This window comes from Topomyia yanbarensis, chromosome 3, assembly GCF_030247195.1.
Source record: "Topomyia yanbarensis strain Yona2022 chromosome 3, ASM3024719v1, whole genome shotgun sequence".
Taxonomy (NCBI): domain Eukaryota; kingdom Metazoa; phylum Arthropoda; class Insecta; order Diptera; family Culicidae; genus Topomyia; species Topomyia yanbarensis.
In genome coordinates, this window is record NC_080672.1 from 102,363,476 (window position 1) to 102,381,495 (window position 18,020).

Genomic DNA, 18,020 nt, shown 5'->3' on the forward strand with positions numbered 1-18,020 from the left:
TCACCGAAAATTGACAAAGATGTGCCCAGTTTCTCTTTAGAGTGTATTGTTTATATCCGATAAGTTTGGCGCGTTCCGTGGGCGACTTGGGGCGGCAAATTGTAGCATTTGAAATAGCTGGCAAATTGAAGGGCAATTAGCGCATCCGATTTGGCAAATAGTCCCCCGTTAGCCAGCAACTTGCCCTTTTTGACCGGGTTACACTGTAGCAGTTGTCAGTGAGTGAGATTCCAAATATCCGCTGGGTAGTAGGTATGATATTTGCTTAGGAACTTGGCGAGTTCCCCGGAGGCATCATGAACCGTCATAGGTGGGCAATGTGGTCAAAGCTGCTTTGATTTATCAATAGTGATCCAGACCCGTAAACTAGAGTAATGTTGAACCCATTTTAATATGTTTTACGTCATTTGGATATCATGGTTGTACCAGTTTATATGGGAATTTGCTGTGTGACCGCACTATTCAACCCGTAACTCCGGAAGCGAATTCTCTACCGATTTTTAACAAACTTGATTTCAAATGAACGATACAGTAATGCCATTGACTGCTGCTGAATTTTATTCGGTTCTGACTCTTGGTTCCGGAGTTACAGGTCGGTTAGTAAGGTTACACTGCACTTGGTCCCAAAGCTGTATTTAGGAAGACAAAACTGTTTTCACCAAAACCGTTGGTTTTAGATATATAGTATCTTCGGCAAACTTTCTTAGAACTTACTTACCGATTTTTTTATATTAGTTGTGTTCGGACTGAAATCGAACTCAATTTTTGTAGCAGCCTCGTCGTGCAGCTCAAACTGCAAATTTATTTTGAATTAGAGTTCACATCATAATAATTAATCAACGGTATAAACTTACAAGAAGTAGCTCACTCAATTCTCGTACACACCGTTTGCTGACTTCTATACTAGATTTAGGTTTTCTTCTAGAAATTTTGGGTTAGTTCTCGATGCTGGCAAAATGTAGTTGGTAAGTATCATTATATAATTTTAATTTCTATTTACTTACAGGTAACCTCAATATATTCCACCACCTAAGCTTTTATCCGAAATACTGAATGTTTAGTACATTAAATATAATCAAATGTTCGTTTGGCTAGCTAAACTGCACCTAGCACATTTGTTATTATGGTTCTTGCTCCTATCTAATTATCAACAACTTGCGCATCAACTGTCAACTCGCATTGACCGGGGGAAACACCACTTGCATTCTCGGGCTGCCCAGCGGTGGTAACATACCTCTGCCCGTAACATCCGGTATTGTCCTCAGCATTTCCGGAGTTACCACTTTGAATTTCGAGAACCGCAAGATTTGCCACGGCCCGCCTGTAGACTCCACCCGAGGTCCTCACCATAGCCTGCCTGATCTTCCCATCGGATCCTTTCAATACGTTTTCCACAATACCTCTAATCCATTGTTTACGATTCTTTCCATCAACCACAAACACCAGATCGCCAGTTTGCAACGGTCGTTGCTCTTCAAACCATTTTGAACGTTGATTAATTGTCGGTAGATATTCTTTGTACCATCTTTCCCACATACGGTCTGCTAAGTACTGGGAGCGTTTATAAACGTCTCTTAGGGCATCCGCGAAGTCCACCGAGTCATCAATTTCCAGGTCTGCGCTTGTCACCGAACCTCGCAGGAAATGATTCGGAGTAAGTGATTCCGCTTCTGCCGACTCTTGTGGAACGTATGTTAGCGGGCGAGTATTTATCATATCCTCCGCTTCCGCTAGTGCTGTCGTCAGGATTTCATCCGTCAGCGACCTTCCGTAGTTCAATCCGGTCATTGCCTCCTTGACCGATCTCACCATCCTCTCCCAGATTCCACCCATATGAGGAGCACCAGGAGGGTTGAAGTGCCAGGTCGTCGTGGAACTTGATATTTTTTCTGCACATCTGCTTCCGATTAGTTTCTTTATCCTTTGCATCTCACTATCAGCTCCCTTGAAACATGTCGCATTGTCTGAAAATATCTCGTCCGGCATACCACGTTTACAAGCAAATCTCCTGATGGCCATCAAACAAGACTGCGTTGTGAGACTGTGTATCACCTCTAAATGAACCGCTCTTACAGCTAAACAAGTGAAAACTGCCACCCATCGTTTCTCTTTCCTTCGTCCGATTGTCACCTCAACAGGTCCCAAATAATCTACTCCTACGGAGCTAAACGGGCGTAAACACGACGTTATCCTCTGTACCGGAAGTGGAGCCATTATTGGCGCATGCGAACGACATCGCTTCACTTTACACCACATGCACTCGTGCATTACTTGTAGAATAGCGGCCCGTAGATTAGGAATCCAGAATTTTTGCCTCAACTCGTTGAAAACAGTCTCACGATTAGCGTGTCCATATTTCTCGTGATAGAACTGAATCAGCTTCTTCGTTACTTCATGCTTCCGAGACAGGATGATCGGATATTTTTTATCAAAGGGAATCGTTTTAGATTTTCCCATTCTTCCGCCCATTCTTAGTACTCCTTCTTCATCTATCACAGGCGTTAGCTTATAGATACAGCTTGATTTTTTAATCTTCTCTAACGGCTGCCCTGGTTTAGCTTCCATATTTTTCATCAGCGCACTCATTTCATCGCCATAATTTTCAAACTGTATCTGTTTCCATAGAATATTTTCTGCTTTTATGAACTCTTCTTTCTGAAATGGTCGTTGTGTTGTGCGAATTTCGGACTTGATCAGTCGTCTCTGGTTCTCCGTAGCCTTTGAGGTTAGTATAGCTAGACCATCTCTCTTACGTTTACAGTTCGTTATGAAACGCAATACATTCGCGGTTACTCTTACTATTGTCATCCAACGCGAACTGGCTTGAGCATCGATCAATCCGTGGAATAAAACGACACCTCTTGCTTCTTCGTCGGTATCTTCAACGAACATGTCCTGCGATGGCCATTGATCCTCATGCTGATATAAAAAGGCTTGGGCGTTGAACCATTCTCCATCACTTTCGAGTGGTGGGCCCAGACCCCATTTTGTTAATACGTCGGCCAAATTTAATTTTGACGGAATCCAACGCCAGTCGGTTACCTTTGTCGACTCTAGAATCTCTCCTACTCTAAAGGCGATGAACTGTTTGTATTTATGTTGATCAGCTCGGATCCAACTGCAAACAGTTCGAGAATCTGTCCACAGAATGCAACGAGAGATTTTGAGACTGTGGGTAGCTAAAATCGTTTGTTTCATCCGAGCAGCGAGAAGTGCCGCCATTAGTTCTAAGCGTGGAATTGATTGTCGTTTTAGTGGAGCGACCTTAGAACGGGACATTGCCAGTGTACACCTAACCTTTCCATTGATGACGGCCCGCAAGTATGCTACACAGCCATATGCGTGTTCACTAGCATCGGAGAAAATGTGAACCTCCAACGAGTCGACCGAAGAGAGCATCGCATCACCGAGATAACAACGCGGAATACGAATCATGTCCACTTTAGGCAGCAGACCAATCCAACGCATCCACATTCCCCAGCAATCATCGCTAATCTGATCATCCCAATCACAACCGGATCGCCACAAATGTTGAATTATAATTTTCCCGTGAATGGTGAATTGAGATAGCAGCCCCAACGGATCGAAAAATCCCATCACGCTGCTCAGTACAATTCTTTTTGTTGGCCTCTTGTCGCCTTGAAAATATGCCTTGAGTTCTTCACGTTGTTGAGTTGAGAATGAGAACTCGTCTTGTTCTGGATCCCAGATGATACCTAGAACTCTTTCGTTATCGGTCTGTTTGTCCCGGTTGAAGTGCACTTCCTGCGTTGGTCGTTGTACTCCGAGACTTTGGAGAAATTCCGGAGAATTCGATACCCAATTTCTGATCTCAAAGCCCGCCTTCGAATGAACAAAACTCACTTCTTTCGCTCGATGAATAGCTTCTTCAACAGTGTCGACACTATCAAAGTAATCATCGACATAATGGCGATGGATGATCGCCTCCGCCGCCTCAGGAAACTGCGCTGCATATTCAGCAGCATTTTTGTTTTTCACAAATTGCGCGGAACATGGTGAACTCGTCGACCCAAATGTGGCTACGTCCATCACGTAAATGCTTGGTGATGCCGTAGAATTCTCTCGAAAAAGGAAACGTTGAGCCTGCTTGTCTTTGGCTATTATCTTCAGCTGATGGTACATCTCGCGTAAGTCGCCTCCAAATGCAATCCTACGCTCTCGAAAACCGGTGATGACCGTCACCAATGGAACGAGCATATCCGGTCCCTTTAAAAGTTGCGAGTTAAGAGAAACCCCCTGCACTGTCGCAGCTGCATCCCAAACAAGACGGACTTTTCCAGGTTTTTTTGGGTTTAAAACGACGTTGAGGGGAAGGTACCAAGTTTTTGATGGTTCGGTACCGGAAAGTTCATCCGCAGTTGCCAGATGCGCATATCCTTTCTGCTGGTACTCCTTAATTTGCTGGCGGACGTTCATATCGAGCTCCGGATTTTTCGCCAACTGTTTCTCCAGTTGTTTCAGTCTTCGAAAGGCCATTGGGAAGCTATCTGGAAAACGCGGATCATCCGACTTCCACAACAGACCTGTTTCGAAATGCCCATTAACCCTCTTAGTAGACCGTTCGAGTATTTCTCGCGCTCTTCTCTCTTCTGCAGAGTCTTCCGACACCTTTACTACCGATTCTTCCAAAGCATATTGGCATTTTAGCAGCTCATGTATGTCTTCGTTGGTCACTTCTTGATGACAACCCAGATAATGTCCCGAAGAGCTTGCATCTGGCTTTGTCGGACCATACACCGTCCATCCCAGCTTGCACTGCACAGCAATCGGTTCTACATTCGTACCAACTTTTACATCTACAGGGGCAAACGAATGAATATTGTTTAGCCCTATTAGCATTTCTGGTCGACCATCGTAAGAGGAAATGGGTAGGTTACGCATGTGTTCGTACCTATTAGACAACTTTTGTGCATCGAGTGACTGTGGCGGTAGCATGAGTTTCTCCACTGTCCGTACTGTTTTCAGTAGCAGCTTTTCATCAGAATCTGCAGCAGAGATCCATACATTCAATCGCCGTGAACCCTTCTCGACCCTCGTAATATCAGCAGTCCACTTTATGGTAAGTTTCTCTTGAACTCCGACGACTCCCAGTCGATCTGCCAACTGCTTCTCCATCAAAGTGACAGACGCTCCTTCGTCCAAGAACGCCAGCAGAGTTATTGATCGGTCACCGTAGTGCAATTTTACCGGGATCATTCTAAACAAAACTGGGTTGTTCGTATTTATGTGCGCACTCGTTCCAAAGATTTGGGTGCAATAACGGATTGTGTTGTCCCGTGCATTCACCAACGTTGCAGCGGATTTTAAATTTACACGGTGTGCCTCCATGTTCGTTGAGGCAAACATGACACAGCTTCCATCGGTTCACGATCTCCATTCGGTCAGCGTGTTCCAAGGTTTTAAAATCTTGACAAAAACGCAAACGGTGATCCGTTCGTTGACAAGCTTTACACGGTTTTTGTGTCTTACGGTCCTTCACGTTCGAGCTTTCTGCTTCGCAGTGGTTGAACAGCACTCCTTTTTCCTTCGACCATCCTCTCGCAGACGGAACGCCATTTGACGATTTGGACCCCAGTAAAAACTCCATATTTACATTAGCTTCGCAGGCATCCGCTACGATTTCGGCGAGAAAATCGGTTAGGGTTCTCAGTGTAACTTCACCTTTGTTCCTTTTGTAGCGAACCCATTCGCGCTTGTCACCATCAGGGAGTTTATCTACAAGGTCTTGGATTAGCAACGGGTTCACCAAATGTTGCGTAAGTTCTGCCGCTTCTAAATGTTCACAAAGTTGTTCAACAGCAGTGCCGAACGGAATAAAGCTAGCCAGTTTGTTTGATTTTGGCGGTTCTAATTTCCGTACCTTTTCCAAGTGGCTTTGAAGAAGTTGTTCTGGACGACCGTATAATTGTCGAAGCTTTGCGATGACCTTTGGTACGGATTGAGGAAGAAACAATTGCCCACGAACTAAATCGAGGGCCGGGCCCTTCAGACTCTCTTGAAGTCTCACTAAATTTTCGATGTTCGAATATCCGCATGCTTCGTTGGACGCTTGGTATGTTCCATAAAATAACGGCCATTCCCCTGGCTTACCAGAAAACACAGGAAGCTTCTTAGTAATCCCGTTTCTCGCTGACATTTGCATTTTTGTTGGACCTCCTTTTCTTTGTTCCGACTTGTTGAAGATAGTACTGACCTTGTTATTTCCGACCGTCTCATAAAATTCAGAACTACCGTCTGAATTACTTATGTCTTCGAGCAAATGCTCGTCCTCATTGTCGTCCTCGTCATCTTCCACGACGGTTTTGTTGCTTAGCTTCGATATATTTTTCTCGGTCAGCTTTACAATGCCCGTTGTTGCGCTTAACCCTGAACCACCTTCCATTGGATTGCGGGTTACCTTCAGTGCATTCAACTCGTCATCTAAACTTTTCATCGCATCGTGGTAAGACTGCTGCATCGTTTTCATCCGATCTATATGCTCCTTCTTCTCTTTCAGCCTGGTTTCCTGAAAAAACCTCTGGTCTTCTTCCTCTTGAGCGCGTAGTTTCTTCTCCATCATGATCTTTTTCTGCTCCATTGCCCGCTTGAAGGCAAGTTCCTTCTCTTTCAGACGCCACTCAGTTTCCAGCTCCTGCTCTATCCGCTTCTGCTTCTCTTCCATGGCCTTTAGTTTTTGCTCTAGAGTCTGGACGTTTTGGCGGTCAGATTTGACACTGCTTTTGTCTGACTCTTCGGCGTTCTTCTTAGCACGGGTCGTTTTCTTCCCCTCTTTAGCCTTCTGGTATTCATAAGACGCTTCCTGACAGGCGGCTTCCAGGCAAAACCACTTTCTCTCCTTTCTAATGGCAGCAGTTACTCCGACGCATCGGAAATGGTGCCAACTGTTGCACGTCTCGCAGGCAATCATTTCCTCATTTACAGTAGATATTTGCCCGCAAGTTGTGCAAGGAGTTTGCGTAAAATCCAGAATAGGCTCAGCCATCGTGTTTTGTAGATGAGGTTCAATCCGAAATCCTTAACTTCTTTTTGAGAAATTGTTCGGACTGAAATCGAACTCAATTTTTGTAGCAGCCTCGTCGTGCAGCTCAAACTGCAAATTTATTTTGAATTAGAGTTCACATCATAATAATTAATCAACGGTATAAACTTACAAGAAGTAGCTCACTCAATTCTCGTACACACCGTTTGCTGACTTCTATACTAGATTTAGGTTTTCTTCTAGAAATTTAGGGTTAGTTCTCGATGCTGGCAAAATGTAGTTGGTAAGTATCATTATATAATTTTAATTTCTATTTACTTACAGGTAACCTCAATATATTCCACCACCTAAGCTTTTATCCGAAATACTGAATGTTTAGTACATTAAATATAATCAAATGTTCGTTTGGCTAGCTAAACTGCACACCTAGAAATAATAATGTAAATTTACGTCTCCTGACCCTGACATATACGAGCATCAAAAATAACTTAGTTTTACGTTTGATTTTAATTTTACATGACGTTTAATTTCGTAAATCATGTAATTTTACTCCACATACAGCGTTTGTTCTGAATGGTAGGAAGTGTAATTTTATGTCATTGCGCATGTAAAGTATATGTTTCATGTAAAATTAAATGGAACACGGTAATGTTCCGTCATTTCGTAAATTACGGTTTGTTGATTTGTGTCATGTTTACAATTACGTCAACGATAAAATTCAGATTTTTTTGGTGTGTGCACCTAGCACATTTGTTATTATGGTTCTTGCTCCTATCTAATTATCAACACCTTGCGCATCAACTGTCAACTCGCATTGACCGGGGGAAACACCACTTGCATTCTCGGGCTGCCCAGCGGTGGTAACAAGTTGAATTATGGTGGTCGTTGTGGTTAGGGTGTTCAAAGCATCAACTTCTTAGATATGTAAAATTCAGCTACATAATGTTCTACAAAGTTATAAATCAATCAAATTGAAGCAACTTTTCTGAAGAAACTATGTGGCTATCTCTAATGGTTCATGTGCTATGATTTTTGCAATATTTAAGGTAGGGTGGCTCTTTAAAAATTGGTTTTCTATTAATATATCTTTTTATGTGTTAATTTCTCGCTAATACTTTGTTTTAGAGGTTTTTAGAACTTTTGTAAATACACATTTTTGCCGAAGCAATAAAGTTTCTATCTCTTTTGTTTGCATAGTTACAGGCGATTTTCAAAGCAAAAATGGTTTTTTTCAAAGCTATATATCTTCCAACATTGCAAATCGATTTTCAATCTTTTAGTTTCATTTGAATGATTGAAACTTTTGTAGTTTTGGGTGAAAAAACTGCGAGAGCGTTATTTCTGTAAAATAAATAATTAATTTTTGAAATTGGTGTATTGTGCAACAAAAATCGTTCATAACTTTTCAAATAGACGAGATAATAACTTTGTTGCTTTAGCAAAAATCTTCGCCATGCAAAGTTCTAAAAGTGCTGCAAACAAAGTATTTACGATAAATCAATGTATGAAGTGACAAATAAAAAATTGTGATTTTAAGAGGTCACGTTTTCATCGCTCAATCTCTTATGGTAAAATCAACTAAGAAATAGTCAATGTGTGTTATAATGAAAATATATTGAATATGTGACAGTTTGAAAACACAACAATTTACCGTACAACTACATGTTAGCGTGAATTCACAATAGTGTTAATAGCGTACTATAGTAAACTCTAAATAAAAGTTATCTATTACGGGGCCAATAAAGCAAGTACCGTCATCATGCATTATATAGATGCTAGGGAATTATGCTTTATGAGTTATTTTACCAGTTCGCGGTTAGCGATTTTCAGACCTCTTACTTTTATTTATTTTGAAGTAACAAAAAATTGAGAATCTTTCCTTAATTTACCCACAGCCGTCATTATAATTAATTTATACTTTCAAACATTGCATAAATGTTGGAAAAGCATAGGGGAAAGAGGGTAACAGTGGAACAATACGTTTTCATAGTTCCACTGTTACCCTCTTTCCCCTACAATAATTTCTGCTGCTATGAATAACAAACTCGTTTCAAGATTTTATTTTAAGATAACAAGACGTGAACTAAAACATTTTCTTTCTAGCACTCGTTTTGAGCACTAGTCCAAACCAAAAAGGATTTACTTAAGTGAGCATAGATAGCTTTTGTTGGCCGATTTAGGATTAACGATAGTTTGCAGCTCTACTGTAAATCCACTGTACTATTTAGATGTACGGTAGATTGTTCTTTCCAAAACGTTTACAAATCCAATAGAATTGCCATGCCATTCGGTATTATCACACTCAATGACTATTTCTCAGTTGATTTTACCATAAGAGATTGAGCGATGAAAACGTGACCTCTTAAAATCACAATTTTTCATTTGTCACTTCATACATTGATTTATCGTAAATACTTTGTTTGCAGCACTTTTAGAACTTTGCATGGCGAAGATTTTTGCTGAAGTAACAAAGTTATCTCGTCTATTTGAAAAGTTATGAACGATTTTTGTTGAAAAATACACCATTTTCAAAAATTAATTATTTATTTTACAGAAATAACGCTCTCGCAGTTTCTTCACCAAAAATTACAAAAGTTTCGATCTTTCAAATGAAACTAAAAGATTGAAAATCCATTTGCAATGTTGGAAGATATATAGCTTTGAAAAAAACCATTTTTGTTTTGAAAATCGCCTGTAACTATGCAAACAAAAGAGATAGAAACTTTATTGCTTCGGCAAAAATGTGTATTTACAAAAGTTCTAAAAACCTATAGAACAAAGTATTAGCGAGAAATTACACATAAAAAGATATTAATAGAAAACCAATTTTTAAAGAGCCACCCTACCTTAAATATTGCAAAAATCATAGCACATGAACCATTAGAGATAGCCACATAGTTTCTTCAGAAAAGTTGCTTCAATTTGATTGATTTATAACTTTGTAGAACATTATGTAGCTGAATTTTACATATCTAAGAAGTTGATACTTTGAACACCCTAACCACAACGACCACCATAATTCAACTAATATAAAAAAATCGGTAAGTAAGTTCTAAGAAAGTTTGCCGAAGATACTATATATCTAAAACCAACGGTTTTGGCACAAACAGTTTTGTCTTCCTAAATACAGCTTTGGGACCATAGTGCACTGGTATTTCCCATATAAATCGGTGCAATCGTAATACCGCAGAGGTTAAAAACTATTGAAATGGTCACCAAATTACTTCGATTCGCACGTCTAGATCACTGATTGCCAATCAAACATTCTTTGGATATATTGTCCACTATCGACGATTCCGGAAGTCCCGGATTTCGGGCATATTCCACAATTTAAGTCACATCGGTTCTTCGGTGATGACTGAATCGATGTTCTCAAACCAAGTCTCAAATGAAAGGCAACATTTGCGGTTGAGTATTGTGTCGCCACCCGATCAAAAACACATAACAGAAATATTTCAAAACTATATCTCGCATTGTTACTTGTTATAAATTTCTGTTATTTTAACTACTAACGAGACCTAATTTATAACACAATATGTTTCAAAAATTGTGTTCTGTTATAAACTTGTTATATCATTCTGGTCGGGCACTCAGCACTGTGCAAATTGAGTCATCAAATATTTTTATTTTCCTTGTGTATCTTGTCAATGCAGGGGATATTTACTTCGGCCAATAGCCTGAAGAATTTTAAAAATATGCTTTTGAATATGGAATACGCGTCAAAATAAAATGCCGGGGTATTGAGACTGAAATATATTGGAAATTGTCGAGTAATATACAATTTTATTGAAAAGACGTTCAGCACGAACCTTTGATGTAATTGAATCTCCATTTTCTGGCGTATTCATACATACCGCCAACTTACGCCGTGGCCGGGGTAAATTGGCGGGATTTCCGCGTCACACATTTTTGTCTATAAAACACCGCAAATTAGCCCCGGTCTCCCCTATACTTTTTTGTTTAAAGTGAGTCTGCGTCTACTTTCGTGGTAGTCGTGGGGTACGTGCTAAGTGAAATAAGAATGTAATGGACATTTCCACAATTCTATTGAACAACACTAGCTAATGAATCATAGTTTGGATAAATGAGAAAGGCGCAATTGCACCACTAGGTGGATTAAAACAGGTTTTTCAATTTAATATTACCGTGGCTGTTTTTTCTTTTGCAAAATTTTTGAACTCGAATTAAGATTTCTTTTCTTGAGTATAGTTGTTATGTCATATACCATTCGATTCAGTTCGTCGAGATCGCAAAATGTCTGTGTGTGTGCCTATGTATGTGTGTATGTGTGTGTGTCAATAAAAGTCACTCAATTTTCTCAGAGATGGCTGAACCGATTTGCACAAACTTAGTTTCAAATGAACGATATAACGCTCCCATAAGACGCTATTGAATTTTTAGTTGATCGGACTTCGGGTTCCGAAGTTACGGGTTGTAGAGTGCGGTCACGCAGCAATTTCCCATATAAACTGGTAACTCTATGATGTTCGAATGATGTTATACGTATTCAAATACGTTCAACATTACTTGGATTTGCAGGACTAGATCACTAATGATCAATCAAAGTAGTTTTGACCACATACGCCATCTATGATGGTTCTTGATGCCCCCGGGGAACTCGCCAAGTTCCTAAGCTAATGTCACACATATTTTCTAGCAAACTCTTATCCGATTTTTACAATTTTGAGTTCAAAAGAAAGGTATAATACTCCCATTGACTACTATTGAATTGCATTCGGTTCTAACTTTTGGTTCCGGAGTTACAGCTTGATTATTGCGGTCACATAGCAATTTCTCATAAAAACCGGTAATACCCCATAGGTTAAAATTCTATTGAAATGCACATCAAATTACTTCGATTCGCATGCCTAGATCACTGATGGCGAATCAAAGATTATTTGAATACATTGTCCACTACCGATAATTCGGGAAGTCCCGGGTTCCGGGAATATTTCAGAAATAGAGCCACTTCGATGATAACTGAACCAATTTTGACTAACCTAGTCTCAAATGGATGTATGTGACTCCCATCTACCCCTCACCCTCCTTCCTTTCAACTCCATCCTCCGTCTCACCCCCCCCCCCCTCTCAGACCAACCACACACCTGCATTCCCTTCGCCAACTCCGTATTTCAAAATAAGTTTTAGGTGGTTGCTGGCGCATCCTCCCCCCCACTAATTATTATACACTTTCTCTTCCCCAGAACCCCGCATTTCAAAATATGTTAAGATGAACACAATATTGAACTCACGCTGATTAAGCTAATAAAATATTATATTTTTGTTTGTTTTAAGTGTGTCAGCGTCGACATGTTTCTTATCTGGTTCGTGATAGTCGTGCGCTTATATATGCTTACTAAATGCAATAAGCATGTAATAGAATATTATATTCAATGTACCAGGCATTAAATCATAGTTTGAATAAATGAGGCAAAATTGCACCACTAGGTGGATTATAACAGGTTTTTTAATTTGAAGTCGTTCCAGTTGAAATTGTTGTTTATCTATTTTACATTTGAGAAATTCATTGTGAACAAATCTGAATGGGACTGACGACTCCGTGGCGTGGTCTTCTGTCACGTAGGGTGGAGCCACAGTTTCGCACCCCTTTGGAGTTTATATTGGTTTTCTTTTTCAGATCAATTTTTGAACAATAATTGATTGTGTGCGGTACATAGGGAGACTTGACCAAGTGCAGAATTCTATTATTGGATCTATCTATCTTCTCTTAAGTTCTTAAAAAAATTTCAAAAATATTTTTATACGTGTTTCGATCTGTTAAGGTAGAGGTTTGGAATGAAAAATCCTTTCCTTATAGAAAATGTTCCGTAATTAATAAATTTGTGTGAAATGATGTAATTTTTTTATCAAACATTGTATGGACATATCTCCTCGACCAATAATTTCTTTTAAAGTACTCATATATCATCTTATTCCTTAAGAAGTAGTGAAATGATTTTGCATAAATCGGAGCATTGGAATTGTTATTACTAAAATTTGCACGACATTAAACGCAATAACTAAGGGACCATTCATAAATTACGTAACGCGAAAATGGCCCAAAATTGACTCCCCCCTCCCCCCATGTAACAAATTGTCACACATTTCTCTATCCCCCCCTACCCTATTACGTAACAAATTCCACGAAAAAAATGTTTTTGTTCAGTAGAAACATGTTACGTAACGATCTAGCCTACTCCCCCTCCCCCGTATGTCACAATATGTCACAACTTCTCGTACCCTCTCCCCCCCTAAACGCGTTACGTAATTTATGAATGGTCCCTAATGCTGGGGATACTTGACCAAGATTTTATGGGGAGACTTGACCAAGTGGCAATAAGCAGAAGAAAGATACAAAATTTCAGATATTTACTATGCTGTGGTACCCACTGTTAATGTTAATCACGTCACAAAAAATCCCATCTCAAACATCAGTCTGTATTTTTTAGTATGAGTAAACAAAGTTAGTAATAATATGGCTGATTTCGCGACGTGTGAACATGCAATGTAAGCAGTGCAAGTAATCCTTAAAAGAAAATGCATTAAAAATAGTCAAAATTTATGAAATGCAACGCTTTTATGTTTTTACTGCTACCTAAGGATCTCGACAATATGGAAAAAAGAATTATAGTATGTTTTATGTCATTATTTTTTGTTCTGATTTTTTAAAAGTGCCTTGGTCAAGTTTTCCCACTGCGGGGAGACTGCGTTCACCGAAAAACTTTTATTATTTTCGAAAAAGTAAATAAAAAATTCTGTGGAAAATCATGAACACACACAATACCTTTGCACATTATATCTCAATGAGTTTTGAAGGATTAAAAACTTTTTTAGAGAGTTATGCAGGTTTAGCTGAAAAGTCGTCTTCCCACGTTCCCCTACCTGAAAATGGCACACTTATCCAGACTTATTTTACAAAGCAGATAATGATTTCCGCGCCCCGTATGGTTGACGCTCATGGTGCGGTCACCTGAAAGTAACCAATAACTTAAAATTTACACTATTTGAGACCTCAAAAAGAGCTAAACAGTGTTGTGCTTGATAAATAGGAACATTTTAAATTGTTTCCATCAGTCAAACGCGGTATACGTCCGAACGATCTGAGCGTCGCTGTACTAATGATTCTATCATCAAGATGTCAGTTTCTTCAAACTTTTTAGTGCTCAATTTTCTCTCATATATTTAGGCTTCTACATTTCATAAATAAAATCGTACTCATTGGAAACCAGTAGCACTGAATTTTTCATGCCAAAAAGGCAAATTCGCATTAGTAATCTGAATCAATTCGAGATTAAATTCAAAACAAACGCTTATAAACTCTGAGCTTAAATTCAAATTCAGAGTTTTTTGAAATCCGCAATGATAAATTAATGCAATAAATATTTAAACGGAACAAAAAAACAATCGATGATTTGTAGCTATAAATTAATGATCTCTTTATAAATTTAATGGTAACTGTAAAACGAAAGCTATTTACCAGCCCTCACTGGCTTCCGAGTGCTGCTTGTGGATGCCCATTGCTCAATGACTAGATGCGTTCAATCGACTAATTGAATTCGTTTGGAGTTTTTATAGTTCCGACCCGATCTATCATAACGCAATTTCATGTTTGTCAACAGAAAAATATTATTGTTTTCGTTTCCTCGCATGCTCAATAACAAACAATAAACTACCACGCGCTTCCGCCACGATTATCGCCTGCAGTGGAGGCGCGTGGTAGCGCACAATCCAATCATAAAATATTTGCTTATTAATCTCCACTGCCGCAACCATCGCGTATCATCCGATATCGCAAAAAACACCCGAAACAACGCCTTGGAATGGGCATCTCAATCTAGCGATGGGCCGTGACAGCGGAACAGCTGAATCGATTTTGCTTCGATTCCATCGCGCTCGTACCGGATGGCTTATGGCAGCGTGCTGTTGGGCGCTGGCTGTGTGGTGACTGGTGGCGACGACGTTAGACAGCACATAATACCAGCAGTGATGGGTGTCTCTGGATGATGGTTTATGCTTGAAGAGGGCTGCCAACAGCAACAGCCTAGCCTAGCCGGTATACAGATTACCAACCGTAGCAACGCAAGACAACCGAATTGCCCAATCTCCATTTTTTTTGCTTTGGGTCGGGGAATGCTGAAGGCAGATGGAAGCAAATTTTCAGATCTGTTTCACTCAACACGTCGTACAGTGCTGGATGGGATCGAATGTGTGTGACTTTAAGGTAGAGCAATGGGGAGTACTAGGGTAAAGAGTCTATTTTGGCCTTATTAAGGAGGGTCGCACTATTTCGATAAATACGCAGCCTACAATCGAGGAAATGCGTAAAGGCATTAACATGTTTGCTGAGTTCATAAGAACTAATATAATAACAAAAATGACCTGAGAATGGTAAAATCCTTCTGCTTGAGCGCAACGAAAACTCTAATAGTATATCCCAATTATCGCACTTTCATTTGACCTAATGCCTTGAAGAAGATGGAATAAACTACGCTAACCGACCACCTCAAAATAGGTGGGGCTATAATTGAAGCCGGGTGAAAATAGGTTCATTACCTTATATATTTGTTTAAGGAATAGTTTGTTTTATTATGAATTCAAATGTGACAACATCCTACGAAATGAAATTTATCGACCGAGTTTATTTTTTCCGAAAACTTTATCATTGTTTGCTTCTCAAAAGCGCGAATCGACCTGATCAGTTAAGATCCATGTATCGGGTTAAAGAAAACCTCGACAGCCTCGCTCATAATGTATTACCAATTTTATGGCAGCTGGTGTTTGTTTTGCATCGGTTTGCTCTCGGGAACGAAACTTTTCAATGGCGGTAAAGCAGATAAAGCTTTAGATCTCGTGTGGTCTTTATATAATTCTGGTTTAGCTTTATTGAAGTTAACGTGTGGCAAGAGAGTCGAAACAAGTTGGGGCAGGAGGAGAAATATACGGTATGAGCTTCAGGGTGGTGGACTTAAATTTAGTGCTAATTTTCTGAGCAAAACGCCTATATGATGATTAATTATTGAATACTAAAAAGTAATCTTGTGCATAATGTAGAACCTGTTCGTGCATGTATCATTAGCATAAATCGATTCTATGAAGTGACAGGTAAGTTATTTTTTAGTACGAACTAAGATCCACCTCCGTTCTTCCAAGAACTTGTTCATTATTAAATTTAAATAAAATCAAGCTTTTGTGTTAACCGATGGGTTCCGAGCATCATAAGTTTCAATAAGAGCAGATTAATAAATACCAGAAGTCGGTTTTCGAGGAACCTGAGTACCTCCGCAGAAAAATTCCACAAAAACGACACTCAAGAAAACTTTCCAACATCGAAAGAAGCAAAATTATCGGCGACATTGGTTCGGAAGTAAGTATGGTTTGCGCTGGTACGATGCTTTTATACACGCGAGATTACGACCGATACCTGCAAGTCGGTCCCATAAAGATAGGAAATTCTACTGATGCTGGAACGGATGTACGAATAGCGGAAGATTAAATTTTCAATCTATGTTGGTATACAACCGCAGACGCGGTACGCCAAGGGAACTAATATTTGCTAAGACAAGTTTCTTTCAGTAAACAACATCCAATACATAGAAGGTTGTACTAGATGGAGAAGAATTCATTTTAACATAATTAATGAAATAAATTCCGCTCGGTGTTTCGTTGGCAAATGATATTATATAAAAATTTAGACTGCTTTGGCGTTGGTACTAGCCGATGCATCGGGATGGATTGAATGAAAATTGTTTAAATTTTGTCCGCGTATTTTGGCTTAAAAGGCATGTTCCCCGGATATAGTCGGGGATTTGTGCCTTGCCGTTTGTTTTCATCATTTCCTGAGCGAAAGGAAAGGAGAAGGATGTGTGGAAGGGTGGGGAAAATAACAGCACAAAAACAAAAAGAAACAGTAAGTAAGTTAATCTCACAAGTAGTTCAACTCGCCAGCGAGTAATCATACAGCTCTTTACCACATTGGATAAGAAACTTTAGTATTTCCACAGATAACAGACGTTTAGGCTCGATTTGAATCGTGTGTAAATACCCGCTACTGAAATTCCGAATAAATCAGACGTCTGAAACATGTTTGGCAAACGTTTGCAGATGGCGCAGTGATCACTACAATGCAGTTAGAGTGCAGTTGTCAAACACGTGTAGCAAACAGTTGCGCAGATGGCAATAGTGAAACACGGATTTTCAACGTATAGCAATTTGAAAGTTTACACAGGTTTTTGAAGAAATTTTGTTCTAGCCTAAACGTCTGTTATCTGTGGTATTTCTTTGAGTTTCAGTCGTCCTAACATGGTGTCGTCTATATAAGGATGGCCGAAAACTCGAAATCGCAATTGCGCTACTGCTGGACAGTTGCATATCAGATGATATGAGGTTCCGTAGTCGGATTCACAAAGATCACATGAAAAAGACTCAGCGCGCTGAATAGTTGCCATGTGATAATTAAGTTTGTAGTGGCCGGTTAAAGCCCTGGTCAGTATGCCGCAGTGGAGCTTAGAAAAATGTGGGAGATTTTTAGAAATCACTGGGCACGGGTGTTCTAGAAATTACTGGGCATGGTTGTTAGAAATTGGCAGGGCGGGCTCAGGACTAACGAAGTCAATCGTTGAACCTGCCCTGGCCAATTTATAAGTCCATTCATTTCCAGTAATACCAGATTTAGCAAAAAGTTGTTTAGAGTCGGTGAAAGACCATGCTGGTGCAGCTTCTCAGAAAGAATTTTGATAGGAACTGAATCAAAAGCCCCCTTTATATCTGGGAAAACTGATGCCATTTGCTCTTTGCTATTATAAGCCATTTGAATTTCTGTTGAGAGCAACGCAAGGCAGTCGTTCGTGCCGTTGCCTTTGCAGAAGCCAAATTGTGTATCTGACGGTAAGCCATTTGTTTCAACCCATTTTTCGAGACGAAACAAGATCATTTTCTCGAACAACTTTCGGATACAGGACAGCATCGCAATCGGTCGATACGAGTTGTGGTCGGAGGCTGGTTTTCCTGGTTTTAGGATGGC

General features: G+C 39.8%; 1 protein-coding gene across 1 annotated transcript; it reads right to left on the reverse strand.

The window, feature by feature from the left end:
- Positions 1–1,140: 1,140 nt before the first annotated feature.
- On the reverse strand, positions 1,141–5,217 carry LOC131687111 (uncharacterized). The gene has a single exon (XM_058971152.1). The coding sequence runs from the start codon at positions 5,215–5,217 to the stop codon at positions 1,141–1,143; it is 4,077 nt and encodes a 1,358-aa protein (XP_058827135.1).
- Positions 5,218–18,020: the final 12,803 nt, after the last annotated feature.

Bases quoted from the DNA above. Each gene is read 5' to 3' on its own strand.
- LOC131687111 (XM_058971152.1), bottom strand. From the start codon at position 5,217: ATGATCCCGGTAAAATTGCACTACGGTGACCGATCAATAACTCTGCTG.